General features: G+C 26.9%; 2 protein-coding genes across 2 annotated transcripts; both read left to right on the forward strand.

Moving 5' to 3' along the window:
• Window positions 1-12,410: 12,410 nt before the first annotated feature.
• OCT59_011334 (uncharacterized protein) lies at window positions 12,411-13,910 on the forward strand (the record flags this gene model as incomplete). The annotated part of the gene is made up of 2 exons (XM_025317706.2): window positions 12,411-12,661; window positions 12,734-13,910. 2 exons carry the CDS (start codon window positions 12,411-12,413, stop codon window positions 13,908-13,910), a joined length of 1,428 nt encoding a protein of 475 aa, XP_025177681.2.
• Window positions 13,911-15,630: 1,720 nt separating this feature from the next.
• Window positions 15,631-16,810, forward strand: OCT59_011335 (uncharacterized protein). The gene is made up of 5 exons (XM_066136433.1): window positions 15,631-15,699; window positions 15,797-16,056; window positions 16,126-16,223; window positions 16,307-16,550; window positions 16,632-16,810. Exons 2-5 carry the CDS (start codon window positions 15,812-15,814, stop codon window positions 16,705-16,707), a joined length of 663 nt encoding a protein of 220 aa, XP_066001056.1. The 5' UTR covers window positions 15,631-15,699; window positions 15,797-15,811; the 3' UTR covers window positions 16,708-16,810.
• Window positions 16,811-17,462: the final 652 nt, after the last annotated feature.

Raw genomic sequence — 17,462 nt, forward strand, 5'->3', positions numbered from 1 at the left:
TAACGACGAGTCGAATGGTGGTTAGATCGTCTTTCTACGATCACTGGATGCCGAGATATTGAGCGAAACGTCAAAAATCAGCATTTTGTATTTTGCGATACTGCGCCATTTGACGTTTCACTTAATAACTCGGCATCCAATGATCGTAGAAAGATGCACCATAGCTCGTTGGAATCGTCTCATAACGACGAGTCGAATGATGGTTAAATCATCTTTCTACGATCATTGGATGCCGAGATAATAGACGAAACGTCAAACGGCGCAGTAGCGCAAAATACAAAATGCCGATTTTTGACGTTTCGCTCAATATCTCGGCATCCAGTGATCGTAGAAAGATGATTTAACCATCATTCGACTCGTCGTTATGAGACGATTCCAACGAGCTATGGTGCATCTTTCTACGATCATTGGATGCCGAGTTATTACGTGAAACGTAATATTTTTAGGTTTCGACAATTTTGACATGTCAAAATAGTTTTGACAATTTTGACATGCCGAAACTCCCTAATTTCGGCAGGCAACTTTAATTATAACGATAATGTAATGACGACGATAATGAAAATTTACCATTTGATTATTGTTTATTTTTTTGTTCAAAATAAAAAAAAAAAATGTATCTATATTTAAATAAGTAATAATACAAACAAATTGTTTATTTACATAATATTAAAATTTGTCATCCGGTTGTTGATCATTTTTGGCTAACAAAAAAATTATTCAGTTTTCACATGATTTGCTAAAAATTTTATCCCATAATTATTAAGCAAAAAAGATCATTCTATATAAGTGCAATATCACCCTATGGGTGGGTGGGTGGCGCGTCACGTTATTGTTATGCCTTGAAATGATTGACATGTCATGATAGGTTAACGTTAACTTAACGTTAACATAAGATTAGTTTTTAAGTGATTTCCATTTTAAGATGCTGATCCCCCATCTTTGGTATTGATTTGCTGATTATATAAATACATTTCAAATCAAGCTTTTCTATTTTAGTACGATCGGCAACCAACAAATCTTTTAGTGTTTTAAATAGATAGATCATGACAATCAGATCAAAATTAACTAGTACAAACAAAACGTCATTATTTTTAAAATTTTACAAATGAAAAAACTATTTTTAATCGAAGCGAAAAAAAACCATTTATTACAGATATGTAATGAGTGTTACTTTCACAAAATAAAAATACTTTTATAATAAATATTAAATCAGAATAAAAATATTTTCAATGTTCTTTTTTCTTACTTCCAAAGTAAGAAAATAGATTTCTTTGAATAATCAATTTGTTAATCATGCATGGGTGCATGACACACATGAACTATAGTATGTTATACAAATAATATATAGTAAATCGAATTTATTTTTTTTTTCTTGTTTTACATTGTTCGCATCTCAAATGATGAATCATTACAATTTTCTGCTAATTATTTATTCGAATGTTACATAGTCGCTAAATCAATATTCTATTTTATTAATTTTCATTACATAAAAATTAATTATGTTTCTTAGAAATTTGCAACGGATCAAAAACGTGATGTATTTGGCATGTGAACATCGTTATGTAATGAAGACAATGTAATTTATTACTGTATTATGTAAAATTTTTTAAATGAAAAAAAAAATAAACTGTAGCTCAGTAACTTGCCAAACCCGAAACGAAAAAAATAAATAAATAGTAACTAAATAAAAAAAGTAATGAAATAAAAAAAATTTATGCAGAATCTAAAAGACAAAAAAATCAAAAAAAAAATAGTAAAAATAATTAAAAAAATGATCTAAACTTAATAAGAGATTGATCCTTATCGTGTACCTCCAAACCTAAAGGAGAAAAGAATGGAAAATAAAAAAAAGGAAAAAAATTCCAGTATTAAAAAACCGGAAAGAAAGAAAAGGAGGAAAAATGATAATTAGAAATCTAAATTTAAAGAATCTGTAAAAAAATTTTTCAGTCGACGAATTTTGTATTACAATAAAATTCATTGGGGTTTATCATGTGAATAAATAATTTCGTATTTAGGGTTAACGGGCAAACTCAAAGTTACACAGATACCCAGGCTGGTTCAAAAGAATTGCGCGAAAATTTTCTTCAAGTTTTTCAACGAGAATACATAAAAAAAGCAGCTGATTCAAAAAAGTTGTGTTTATTTATGTTAATACTATATAGACAAAGTGGTTTAGTCCATTGGTTACTTAGTTTACTTTGGCAGTAAAAAGTTAGAATTTTGGTTTTTTTAATCTTTGAGATTTTGATAAAAAGATACATAAAATTTTGGATCGACTGTTTGAAAATACCTCAAAATCATATAAAATTTTATTAAGAATCTGAAAATAATATTAATAAATAAAGAAATCACTCTTTTTAAACGTTTTAAGTAAAATATCAAGATTTGAAAAAAAATTATATATTTGCATTTTATGATTGCCGTTTAGCCATGCTATTATTACATAATGTCTCTGGAATTATTCAAAAAGGAAGGATCTGCTGCGCATTATTTCGTTTCAAGTTCGGGTTCTATATATTGACTGATAATCTGAAAAAAATTTATTGTTCGTAATGACAAACACGAGACTATTTGTTGCTAACTTAGCCTAGTCTTTAAAAACTTGTTGTCCCCTGATCACCAACGTTGGGGTGCAAACATTGATCAGGGAGAAGCGAATGAGTGAGGAGAAAGGGAAGGGAAAGAGAAGAAGAGAAAAGGTATATATTGAAGATATCCGATGCAACAGTTTTATTCTTCGCATCCAGTAAATTTATTCAAATACATCTTGTTATTAAATTATATATAGTACAATACATCAAATATTTCATTCAACCGATATTCACAAATCCTACAAAGGTCTATCTCGACCTATGTTGCAGTACACTCGATTGTGATCACAGTTAAAATTATAAGAAAATATTATAATCATTCTACTGGGCTATTAGCCCAATTAACGTAAAAAGTTAAATCACATGCACAATTTATTTATGATGAAAGTTGAAATTGTGTAATTCGTAGAAATTAGATGTTAAATTGTCATGTGACGAATAGTTCGTACACATTTTTGTTTTTAGTGTTTTTTTCACTCGTCAATTCAATTTTTATACAGATACAATACATCATGGTACAATACTGATGGAATAGATTATCGATAGTCACATAGTGTTATTCATTGTGTGGCTTTTTATCTTGCGAACCGTAGCACTACTATAGCCAATCTCTGCGCAAAATTACACAAATTAATAGGAGACTTCTTCAATCTCTTCCAGACACAGTACATTATATATTTATGATTTTTGTTTTGAAATGAATGATAAAGTTTGCTGCGACATTTAAGTCACATAGTTAATTATATTTAATACTGGTTTTTCATAAACATGATCATGTTGTAATTAAATATATGATGATAAAATCCGTAACTCCATTTTGCTATTTAATTATACATCACATAGATTAAATTAGCGGTTCATTTAAATTTACGTAGTACGAAACATATTGTAAAAAGTTATTGGAGTGAAACATTAAAAAAATAGGGCTTTTTCCCGAACCATACTCAATGTTTAATGATTGATGTTTGATAATCAATTTCTGATAATCAAGCTAAGCAAAGTGCTTAGCTAGTTGATCACAGCCACCATCAAATAAAAAGCCTAATTGTTATTTTATATTCAAAACTTAATATACTTTTTTTTTATATATAAATTTTTTTTATTTAAACATTTCCTTAATTTTCTTTTGTATTATCCTTTAAAATTAAACTTTTGATTTATTCACAAATTCTTTTAAACTATAATTAAGTAATCCTTTTTTATTTATTTATTTAGAAAGTTGAAAATAAGGATGACAAACTATTAATTGAAGAACTCAAATTGTTATTTCTGAAGTGCAGAGCGCCAAACTCTCATATCTATAATTCTTTAAAGGTTAATACCGAAACATTACTAGTCCATATTTTTATTAATAATTAATATTTATCTGGAATCACAATAGATATTATTAAATAACAATTTATAATAATAATGTTTTCAACAACACTCATTCACTAAATTTTTTTTAAGTCATTCATATTTGTTAAAAAATAATTATCAAATAGAGTACAAGGTATCATCTTACATATTTATTACAGAATAACCATTCAAACATGTTTAAAAACATTTTAGAAATCCTTTTTTCTTCAATTCAAAATGAATGAAATTTTTTATTAATAAATGGTACCCACAAGTCTCACTAACCAATTAATCAATATAATTTAACTTAGCAGATATCAGCAATCATTATAATAGATAAGGTTTACATTTTATATATAATTTCTCTAATTTCTTTAACTTTACAATATAAAACACAATAACAATAGATTAAAAAAAACAATAAATTTAATGAATATCTCTCAAAGGAATTAATGGAGGAGTTCAAGCAGCAGCATTAATATCTGGATGTTATACAACTAATAAAGCTAATTTATATCATAATCATTTAGTTAACAATTTAAATAGAAGATTCTGATGAAAATATGGCTTTTATAAAGATATTGTATCCTATAAACTGAAAACAATAATATAAAGATTTTTGTTGACTAGCAGACTAGTAGACAAGTTTTAGATATTTTAGTGATAAGATGGCGCCTAACCCAATTCCAAAGCCAGGAAAAAGCTTTAGATATTGAAATATTGATTTTTTTATTAATTTCACTAGCCACCTTCATAGTCAATATTATCTTTTCCAGTTCCATTTTTACCATAAGATGTTAATATGAGTGGTCTTTATTATTTGGCTCAAGAATTGCTTTAGATATTCCATAATTTTAGTTTGTGTTACTCCAATATACTTATGGTTTTATTTGGATCTTGATCATATTATTAAGATGTTAATTTTCTACAGATAATTAACTTTGAAGACAACTTTTTTTCAGAGGATATTGATGTGTCACATCTATTAAGCAGTTCATTGATTAATTGACCAGATCACAGATAATTGATTGATTATGATTTTCTTTTTTTTTTTAAAGAAAAAACAGAGTGTTGTCATCCAGATAATTGCATATTGTTTTTTGGAGGGGATGAGAAATTTTCTGGAGTTACAGCAATAAACATTGAAAATTGGATTAAAAAAAAAGAGTTCTATTCCTTTTTCTCAGATGATATATCACAGATCATTAGTTAGTAATTAGCCAGATCACAATTGATGATAATCATTTTATACATGGATTACAGAAAATAAGATCAATTTAATTAAATGTATTTCAAAAATAACTGATTAATTTAATTCTTTGAATAATACTTAACATCATTGTCCAAGAATAAATAACACCAATTCATCAACTGTAAAAAGAGCTTTTGGAGATAATTCAAAAAAAGAACTACCTATACCAGAGATTATTGATGATTATAATCATTTTATGGGAGGTGTGAATATAGCAGATCAATATAGATCAAGTTACATAATACAATTTCCTGTGATAAGAGTAATTATGGTATATACAAATTGAACTTGCAACAATGCTAAATGTAAATATTCTATCCATTAGTTCTACTAAATTAGAGTACCTTGTTGCTGTTTAGACAGTTAAACACTTTCATGTATATTATAACAGAAATGATAAACTTGCTAGTATTGCATCAATAGCTGTTAAAGGTTGAATTAAAGAAAACAAATCCATATAACTTTTCAAAAAACAAGATATATATAAACTTATCAATTATATATAAATTTTAATATTAAATGAAAATTAAATGAAAGTTAAACTTTTTAACCATGGATTTATTCATTTCAAAAATGAGAAAAATAAAAGTTAAATTCTTTAATCAAGCAAATAAATGAGAATTTAAAAAAAGTTAGAAGGGAATTGATAAGTGACTTTTTGTTAACTAAAATTTCTAAAATACTTAGTCTTTATTATAATTTATAATCTTTTACAATTTAAAGAAATATTTATGTTAATCCAATTTTATAATCTTATATATATCAGCCTACACCTTTGATGTAGAACTACTGTTAATGCCAGAATCAGCTGATTAAAAGGGATGGGGAAGTCAAGCTTCAAATCAAGTCTATATATATTACATGGCATTTATATATCTAAATATAAATATAAGTAATTTAATTATTTTTATATATAATGGGTCTTATAGGCCAATCAACTTTACAAATTTTGCAAACCATACAACATGTAATAGAATGTGTAAACAACCAAAATCAAAATATAAAAGCAAGGCTTATGATTATGTAAATGTTTATCTCAATTAGTAACTTTACTAAGACTCCACTTTTCAGAAGCTATCACCAACATTTTGATTTCATTTTTCACTGACTGTTCCAACAATATCATTTTACTAGATCAAATATCAACAACTTACAAATTATTGCAAGGAATCAATCAAGAAGAAGGATTCTGTGGATTTGTTATTACAACCCACTCTTTACATACATTGATTATCTTTAATCATAACACTACATTACCACAACCACAAAACTCATTAACATTTACAATCCTACATCAGATAAATTAATTAAATTCAATACAGCACTGGTTTATAGAATAATTGATAATAATATGATAACAGAAGTTTATGAACAGTTACTTAAAGTTGCAATTTTAGTCAAAAAACATTATGGACCAGAAAAATCACACTGAACCTCCATTTATGCTAAAATATTAAAAAATGTTGTCAGGACTATAGCTCATTATATTCTTTTTGGTATTTTTCATTCAAGCAGATGAATGGTGTTTTTGGTAGGCTATAATTAATAATTAATTCAAATTTAAAGGCAGGTGGTTTGTAATCTCCATAATAAAAAAAATAATTTAACATTTATTTATACTTGTTTATTAAGGATTAGGTATTTGTGATATACAATTTGAACACATTCAAAAAGATGCACTCAGACTTTGGAAAACCCATTACTTCAGCAAATTGAATCTAATTTACAAATAGCAAACTCTTTTTTTCAAAATGGCAAATATATCAATTAATCACAACAAATACTAATAATCCAAAATAATGCAATAAGGACATCACAGTTAAGGTTATACAAAATAAAGAAATCACAATTAGAACTTTTTCACAATTATCATTAAAATGAATCTTAGGCATTACATCAATGCATTTACTACACACACCTATGATTAAGAAATTAAAAAAATTATTCTCATTTCATGTACATGATGAAATTTAAAAATCACTTATGGCCATTTTATATATATTATCAACAAAGTCCTACTCCCTAAATTAGTATATATTAATCAATTCACCATTTTAATAGTAATTCATTACTAGCCTTTATTAAAAACTATTCAAAAACCAGATAACATCATCTGAATCAATGAGATAGCAAGTAGTCTGCAAGAGTTAGCTAAAAAAGTTTGTAATTGGATGTAGATAACTGTAATAAGCAGTTCACTAGATAATTTCCATGTACATAATGGATGATACTTTTTGGGCAGTACAAGAAGTAAAACCTATACAAAAATGAGTGTGTATCAGAAAATCATGCAGATGACAAGTAAACCAGTTATATAATCAAATTTTTGATCAAGGTCTTATAGGATTCTCAGGTTAACCTATCTGAAAAGTGATCCCATTTGACATAGCACTTTATGGCACTTTTCCATTTTTTATCTACTCTGATCAATTATGAGAATTATAGTCTCACAATGAATGCATCCAGGACATAAAATATCATTCATATGATATTTTTTCATTTAAAGTTCAATAAGATACCAGTTTCAGTTCATCATAGTTCAATCATCATGCAGTCACCATTCAGTCATAATTCAATCATAGTTCTGTCATAGTTGATCATAATTCAATAGTAGTTCTGTTATAGTTTGATCATAATTCAATAGTAGTTCTCAGCTTCATAGTATGTGATAAAGGACTAAATATCTGTTGTATTGATAGAACAATAATCAGAATTATTGGCTAAAATCGTTCATTGTATACCACTTTTGACTACCTTTAACCTGTTTGTTATGAGAAAAAAAAAGATTATGAATCAAAAATATAAATATAGCCTTATTCTGTCATCTGCCTAGTATGACAAAATGATTACATCTCCTACCACTATTATGTCTCAATTCACTGCCAAAATTGTAGTATGAATGAACTTATTATATTCCTGCAGGAGTGGAATGTAAAGAAGAATCTGGAGCTTAGCAATACCACTGTATACAAACTGCATAAACAAGAAGTAAATGGCAGTAACTTTCTTGAAACCAGCAATGAGGAGTTCATGGCTCACAGAATCTTGATGGTTCTACACAAAGGCTCACAAATTTCATCAAAGAAATAAAACATAGTAAGTCATATTTCTGGTTGGCTTATGGCTGATTTACATATTTTAAGCCTCTTATAATCTCAAATCTGTAGGACAACAGAAGGATATTGACACCAAAGATGATTCTAATAATTATAGTGACTATGTTAAGGTGAACAAGAACATTAAGATGTATTCAATTATTCATCAAGTTCAAAGATTCCTGTCATAGGCCCAATCTTAACAAAACTCTAAATAATAGTGAAGATATTAAAAATATTATTTTTAATAATAATGAATTGCTTAATCTGACCCAAGCATTTGGCCACATTCATGAAATTCTTCATAAAGGTACTAGTTAAAAATCTTATTGCCAAAAATTAATAATCATTTGAATAAATAGCTTCTTAAATATGCAGATTTGGTTTAACAGACTGATGAAGAAAGATGGTTGTTTTCTCCCATCAATACTAATCATTATAAAACATAAGGCTAACTATGACAAAGCTAAAAAACTCTACCAGTTTAGGCTGGTAGAATAGATACTGTTAGAAAAGTGAATTTGGAGAAACTTAATAGTACTGTTTCCCTAACCATGGCTGAAAATTTGCATAAGGACATCAATTATGACCTGAATGACTGTAAACAAAAGCTGACTAATGCAAACATTTCTCTTCAAGTTGAGTTCAAGAGTTCAAAAGTCTAAAAGATAACATGCTTGCTTCATCCCTTTTAACTGACAATGATGAAAAATGACAGATAGATGAGTATTAATAATTAATTTATTCAAATAATAAGTGATCAAGTTAATATTGGACTGCTTTAATTCAGTACAATTTAAGATTATTACAGCAACACCTGTTCAAATTGAAAGGTGGCTCAGTATATTAGGATGAGAAGGATCAGTTGTAGTCATATCTTTAATCCGTATAACACAAAGGCCTCATCGGTTGTCTCATATTTTTACAAAGATATTATATGTCATTACAGATGCCTGAAAGAACTATTAACTGACCGTGGAATATACTTTGTAAATGAAATGCTAAACTCTTTATGCAAAAATCTTGGAGTTAAGCATAAGCTATCCACGGCATATCACCCACAAACTAACAGATTGGTAGAATGCTTCAATCAAACATTATGTAAAGTGCTCACAAAATACACCAATACAAATAAGGATGATTGGGATTTGTACCTGTCGTCTGTCTTATTTGCATACAGGATAAAAGGCCATAACACCACATGTCCACATGGCATAAACCTTTTTATTTGATGTATGGCTATGATGCTGTGCTTCCAATTGAATTTGCTGTTTCAACTGCGCAGAGCAATTGCACTGGGAAACATTTTCAGGATGATCTTTTTAATTGTATTTACACACTTACTGGAAAAGTGATAGTTGATCGCCTTAAAATACAAGATAATATATGCAAAGTGCAATAAAAGCAAAAGGAGTAACATGATGCAGGTCTTTCTGAAATGCAGTTTAAAATTAAAGACCTTGTGTTGCTATATCAAAGTCAATTGAGAGGTAAACAAAAACTCCAAGAAAGATGGAAAGACTCCTATTATGTGCACAAAATGTTTATAAGAAATGGTGCATATAAATTGCATACGATTAAAGGAAAAATTTTGAAAGTTCTGGTAAATTCAGAACAATTAAAATTATATCATCAACGTATATAGACTATCATGCATGAATACATGATTGATGGCATAATGAATGCATGCATTTAATACATGCTAAAAAAAAATTTATTTTTTTTATATATATTTATATAGTTTACTTATTTTTTTCATTATATATAGTTTATTTTCATATTATTATTATTATTGATTTTATTATATTTATTGTTTCTTTTATAATAGCTGAAGTAAATGCTTATCAAAGAATCCTGGAAGATTTGTGATGATTACAGCCTACCAAAGTTGTGGCATTTCCACCACCTTATACAGTTACTGCAGGATTGGAAGAAAAATTTGACTTGATCAATGCTGCTATAGAAAGGGCTAAACGCATTGATGATAGAATATTAATGCTAGTAAATATCTATTACTCAGGACACTTTTCGGAAGTAAAAATATGGGATAATACAAGATGTGGACAATTTTTACAGCAATTATCTTTACATTTCTGGATGATTGCTATTCGAACATATTACATTTTCAAAATCTCTGGAGTAGAACAGATTATGAGAATGATCCATTTAACCACCACCATGATCTGGAAGCTCAGTACAGCGGAATATAAGGATTTGGTTTTGAAATCAATTGATATTTTCAACGGGGTTGAAAATTTGGGAGGGAATGGTGTTAATCGAATAATCATGTAACCAATGATCATGTTACGAATATTGCAAATGTTACGAATGTTCGATATGTTTAATATATGCAACATATTTAACATATAGCACATATAAAGAAACTAACAAACACTTTTGGAATTGTCCGAAAGTACTAGAAATTATTACACCTATTTTTGCTACTCATTACAATAAATTTAAAACATTAATCACTTCAGAGTCAAATTCATTATACACATTATACTTGGACTCCATCACATGAAATCCATATTTAAATGGATGAAAAAACTTCCTCAACAAATTATCGACATACCAGAATTATATTGCTTACTTATAAATTTTATTCCTACATCCCTTACCTATCTATTTAAAGCGGCTAAAATTAGTAAGGATATTACAAAAAAAATTTTACTAAAATTCTTATTCGACCTTCACAAAGACATCTATGAAAGTATTTGGAAACTTAGAGCTATAGCTTGGAAACAATTTAAAAAGGATCATGAGATCACAAAGAAATCATTTACCAATTACAGACGAAATCACCATCATGACTCAACACGAAGATTACGACAATCTGAATTTAATAATATCAATAACATTAATGGATATAGATGTCCTCTTAACGATACTAGACGACAAATCAAAAATCACACATTATGGATTTACCTAACTTCATCAAACTTCTTACATAACCTACCTTGGTTATCATCATTGAATGATGATCTATCTTCATTTCATTTACATATTTTTAACAACACTTTATTTCTTATATAAGCCCAACGGGCATTTAAATTTTCTACTTTAACTAGCTACTGATTATTTACTAATTTTTATTTTTATAAATAATTCTTTTTATGTTCCTTTTATATTTTTTTCTTTTCTAGTCCTTTATCAGTAGCGTAGTTTTACTGTTAGAGTAGTTTCGCCCAGAGGGTGAGGTCCTGTTATGCGGGATTAATAACCACAGTACCCCTAATAGTATAGTTCTTCGCTACCTGTAGTTGTTAACTTCTATTATGTTTAGTCATTGGTTACTCCTCTCTTGAAATAAAATAAAAATAAAATAAAAAAAACATATAGCACATATTTAATATATTTAACATAACATTTATTAAACATGTAGCATTTATACAATATGTTAACAGTTAAACATGATTAGCATAGATTTTATTGTTATAAATATATGTGTTCAAAGTCAATGTAAAAACAGATAATGCGTCTTGAATTAATAAAGCATTTATTAAAAGAATTATCTCGCTGTTTATTTTAAGTTTTGTTATATTCGTGAATCAATAATTGCGTCTGAGTGTATATCCCAGTGTGTGTATTACCGTATTCGCATTTGATTGAATTTACAAGTGAATTTACATTTATTTGTTCGTGTTACCTTCGTAAATTGATCGGCAGTGATACACTTATTAGTGTTTTTATATAGTTTATTTCACTACGCGTTTGTTAACATTTATTAACATTTATTTTATTTATAATTCCTTCTGCTTACCATATACATATACGCTTATTTTTATAAGCATTCAAGAACTGGCATAACAATACTGTATTCTCCTCCTGCGTCACATATATTGTGATAATTGCATAGATTAATAAATGTTTTGCGTGTAGCACTTTAATAACGGATTTTATAGTAACATATTATTATTGCTAGTTGGAGAAAATCTTCATTTAACTAAAAAAACTATTCTGTTAGCTTCATTTATTTATTTAGTTTTACACTACCTGGTAAAAAAAAATATTTCAAATTCTGTATATTGATGATCGTATGTAATATTTGTGACACAAATAAAATCACTTGCAAATTTAAAGTCGATCATGCGGTTAAATTTTTTTTTTTTCTTTTTTAAAGTTGAAAAAATGTCTATTCAATTTTTTTCAAGATTAAGTCAAAACTATATCGAAATTTTGGAGGATAATGAATATTATGATACTACTATTGAAGTTGGTAAAGATCCTAACGTAAAAATATTTCGTGCACATATGATTATCCTATGTCATCGTTCTCCATTTTTACGGAGAACTTTAACTTCGAATAAAAAGAATAATGATGTCTTAGCTCATATTAAATTACCAAATATTTTACCAAAAACCTTTCAAATTATTTTAAGGTAAAGTAATAATACTCAATAATAATTTAAAATGTCAAAAATTTTAATATTTTATATTCAATTTTAATATAGGTATCTTTATGGTGGAATTCTTTCATTAAATGGACAAGATACTTTAGATATTATTAAAGTTTTAATTGGAGCTGATGAACTTCTTCTTCATGAATTAGTTGATTATTTACAAAAGTATTTAATTGAAAACAAAACTGAGTGGATGGAACAACATTTTGAATTTATACATCGAACAAGTTTTCAATCTAATAATTTTTTAGAACTTCAAGAATTTTGTACAGATTTTATGGCTAAATCACCCGAAAAAATATTTAAATCATTTGATTTTACTTCGTTACCCGAAAAATCTTTGATTTCACTTATTAAAAGAGATGATTTACAAATGAAAGAAATTGAAATATGGGAACATGTGTTAAAATGGGGACTTGCCCAAAATCAAACTCTCATTCCAGATCCCGATACTTGGACAGATGATGATTTTAAAATGATGGAAAATACTTTACAAAGTTGTTTACCTTTAATTAGATTTTTTAGTTTATCATCCAAGGAATTTTTACACAAAGTGAGTCCATACAAAAAACTTTTAAACCATCAGCTTTATAAAGATCTATTGAATTCTTATATGGATCCTGATATTGAGCCAAATGATAGCAACATACCACTTCCAAGAAACTTAAAAATAAGTGATGACATTGAATCAAATATCGTTAATTTAAATATAATTTCAATTATTTCAAGATGGACTGATAAAGTGGATTATAATAGTAAATATTCATATTTAAGAGAATTATATTTACCATACAAATTCGAATTATTATTAAGAGGTAGTCGAGATGGATTTACTCCTAATATATTTCATGAATTATGTGATGATAAACCTAATACGATTACATTTATTAAAGTAAGTGGAACTGAAGAAATTCTAGGTGGGTATAATCCTTCAATATGGGAATCTTCTAATTCTTGGAGTCGATGTTATTATAATTTTATATTTTCTTTTAAGAGTAAAAATGAGATTAAAGGACCAATTTTAAGTTGCGTAAAAAATATGGATAATGCATTATATTATCATCCTAATTATGATCCCACATTTGGTAATTCTGATCTTAGATTATCAGGTCTTAATCAATTTAATTATAATTGGTGTAAACAAACTAATTATGAGAAAAGAATAAGGGATACTGAAGATAAATTTAATATAGAAGACTATGAGGTATTTCAAATCACGAAAAAATAAGAAATAATTTTTATACCATTTCAAGAACGTCAACCAGCTTGATCGAAATTAATTTTAATATTTAATGTTAGTTATTATAATTTTTAGTATAAATAACAATCCTAGATTTTCTAATACTTATGTGATTAATGATTTTAAAACAAATAAAAATACTTTGAACGATGTCTACATTTAATTGGATGTATGACCTTTCCCATTTTATTATTTGTTTTCTTAAACAAATCTAAAGTCCCCAATTTCTCATTGATTCTCGAAACTAAATGAGACAACATTTTTTTTCTCGAAATCTGATCGCTAGATAAATAAAATAGAAATTTTGCATTTTCAAAAAATAACAATTGCCATACAATTTTGAGTTGAGAATAAAGATTTATTTCAGAACCATTTTGGATTTATTAAGTATATTCTTTAATAAATTAAGGTCTTCCTTGAACCTGTGATGAGCTTAACGACAATTTTACATTTTTCTTTAAAAAACAAGAATAATTTGAAAGATACGATTTTAAGTTGTGTAATATATTTCTTTTCATAATTATCTGGAGCAAGGCGTAAGACATTATATTTACATCTATAGCGAGTGTAAAATTTATATGAGGTTTTGATGTCGAATATCCTGTAGAATAAATACAATTATGAGATATTGAAAATCAAATTATAAAAAAATAATATAATTTATTGTTGAATTTAAAAATATTTCTCCAGTACTACTTCATTAATGATAATTACAAATGCATAAATAAATCCTATAAATCTTTTTTATTATTTGATGTTTTTTTAACAAATTTATCAGAAAATAAGTCATTAATAATTATTTGTATATTAAAATGTAACGAATAATATAACCACTGAATTATTCTTATTTGCTTACGAAATATTTTCAGATTTGTCCGAAATAACAAACGAATTTATATAATTATAATGGGAAACTCATTTTCAAATTTTTATACATACTGTATAAATGAGAATGAATTATCAGTATCCGGTCTAATATGTGATAATATATTAATGAATAAAATACTCGGTTCAGTTAATTCCTAAGATATTTTCAAATCAAAATATATTATATATGATCTTAAATTTTATTTCACAATCATTCCAATCATTCTTTTATAAATTTATCAGTTAAATTCGTTTCATTTCTCTCGTTGAAGACTTAGAAAGCAGCATTTTTTTATTTCTTTTATTGGATACATGAAAATTATCGTCAATTTTCTGGAGTATGTCCATTTTTACGTAACGTAAAATTATTTTAAAAAAAATTATTATTTATATTAAATATTAATTCATACGCAGAATCTTTTTGAGAGAAATATTTGGTCATTCCTTCTAGATTATTTTATTTTTTAGTGTTACAATTTAATAATAATAATTTATTTTTTATATAAAAAAATATTTGAGTGAGGGATTTTTATTAATCGTTACACAAGAAATAAAGAATAATATTTTTTGTTGTTTTGAAAATTAAAAAAAAAAAGTGAAATTCTCCGTATAAAAGGCTTGTGTTACATGAAGACGGGGCCAACAATTCCGGAGAACTATTCCATAGAATTTATTGAAATGAGATTTTTAAAAAGGCAATTTTAATGAGTTTCTATTTCATATTATCTAAACATATTTGGTAATATTTGGTTTAGTTATGGAGATTTCATTATTATTGAATTTTTTAAATAATAACAAAATGAAACCAAAATAAGATTTCATTTATTTGCCTAATAGAAATGATGAAATCTTTTCATACAAATTTAAACCTTAATTTGAACAATCATTTCTTAAAAATTTTTTTTTTTGTGTGAGAAAGATTTAAAAAATTGACGTTAAATTACAAATTTAATATTAATTATTAAAATTATTCTGATAAAAAACTATTCTTTTTTTATTATTATTAGAATATTAAATAAAAAATGGATGAAATGTCTGATATGTCCGAATGTCTCATTTGTTACGAAACAGAAGATAGAGATTTTCGTAAAATAACTTCAAAATGTTCTCATCGAGCCGTTGTTTGCGTAGAATGTGTTAACAAACATATTAAAAATCAAAGCAATGAGAAACAAATCCTCGAAATTCCTTGTCCTACAAAAGGATGTAAAAAAAAAATGGAAAGACATGATATCAAAAATATCGCAACAAAACAAGTCTTTGAAGCGTAAAAATTATCTAATTATTTATCATATCGTATTTTTTATTTATGTTTATTAATATCCTTTTGATTCAGATATGATGAACTTGCTTACAAAATTGCGATTCAAAGAATCCCGGAATTTAGATGGTGCAAAGCACCTTGTGGAGCTGGGCAAATCCATATTGGGAAAGGTATCATTTAAGATACTATATTAATTCTTTATTTCAAAATTTTAATTAGAACATATTCTCTTTTTTTCAATTAATTTTTACAGATGAAGCTCCAATTGTGATCTGTGAGGGTTGTGGAGCGCATTCGTGTTACAAACACGAAGTTGCCTGGCATACTGGTCAAACTTGCAAGGAATACGATGAGAGTATAAAACAATCAGATTTTGCTACTGCGGATTATATTTCACGAGAAACAAAGGGATGTCCTGGATGTTCTATACCTATTGAGAAGGATGGAGGTTGTGATCATATAACTTGTACCAAATGTTCCCATGAATTTTGTTGGTTGTAAGTATTTACTGTGTTGTTTATTTATCAAAAATCTTTGTATTTAAATTAAAATTTTACTTTATACTTGTTTCTTTATAGATGCCTATACAAACATCCTTCCCATAAGCCTACGTGTAGAAAAAACCAAATGTTTAACGGATACAACAACGTATAAAATTTTTTTTTTGTTTTTGCGTTTTATATAAATATACTTGAGATATATGGTTAGAGTATTGTTCTTTATATTTATTAATAAAGTTGATAACTTATCCTCATAACTTAAATAAGCATATTTATGTTTATCGCTCTTGATAATTATTATAAAGGCTACTAACTATGAAAATAATTAAAACTTTACAATCTCCTAAAAAATTAATCAAGTTATTCGGATCCATGAATTAATTGTTATTATTCCCAAAGAATTTTTAAGAATTTTTTAACCTCAAAATTCAGGTGTATATAACCTTCATAATTCGAAAGCAAAAAAAGATCGATAAGGATCTATACATATTTTATATGTGTAATTGGTAGCATACATTATAATAATTTTGCTAGAGAATAAAGTGTTATCCCCAAATCTACAAATGTCGCGGTTGGCGTGTTAGCAATAGATCTTAGACAAAGTAATTGAAATTTATAAAAGTAGTACGTATGTAGTTTTCAGAGTTTGGATGGTCTATATTGTCTATATTGTTGTAACAAGTAAACTATAATTGACTCTTCATCAAATTCTATTGACACGAAGTTGACTTCTTCATAGAATCTTCAGAATTTATAGTATCTATAGAATCTCTATCTTGGATAATCATCATCCCATTTTGTCTACTACTCTACGCGTATATCAATGATCATGTTATAAAAGCTACCTAAATGAATATTTCAAAGGAAGATCGCGACACGTAGTTATTCTCTCAGGATTTTCGACGTCTA

Source organism: Rhizophagus irregularis, chromosome 19 (assembly GCF_026210795.1).
Source record: "Rhizophagus irregularis chromosome 19, complete sequence".
In the NCBI taxonomy this organism is placed as follows: Eukaryota; Fungi; Glomeromycota; class Glomeromycetes; order Glomerales; family Glomeraceae; genus Rhizophagus; species Rhizophagus irregularis.

Coding starts and splice junctions, on each gene's coding strand:
- OCT59_011335 (XM_066136433.1), top strand. CDS start 15,812: ATGGATGAAATGTCTGATATGTCCGAATGTCTCATTTGTTACGAAACA. Junction 16,224..16,306: donor GCAAATCCATATTGGGAAAG/GTATCATTTAAG, acceptor TAATTTTTACAG/ATGAAGCTCCAATTGTGATC. Junction 16,551..16,631: donor TCCCATGAATTTTGTTGGTT/GTAAGTATTTAC, acceptor GTTTCTTTATAG/ATGCCTATACAAACATCCTT.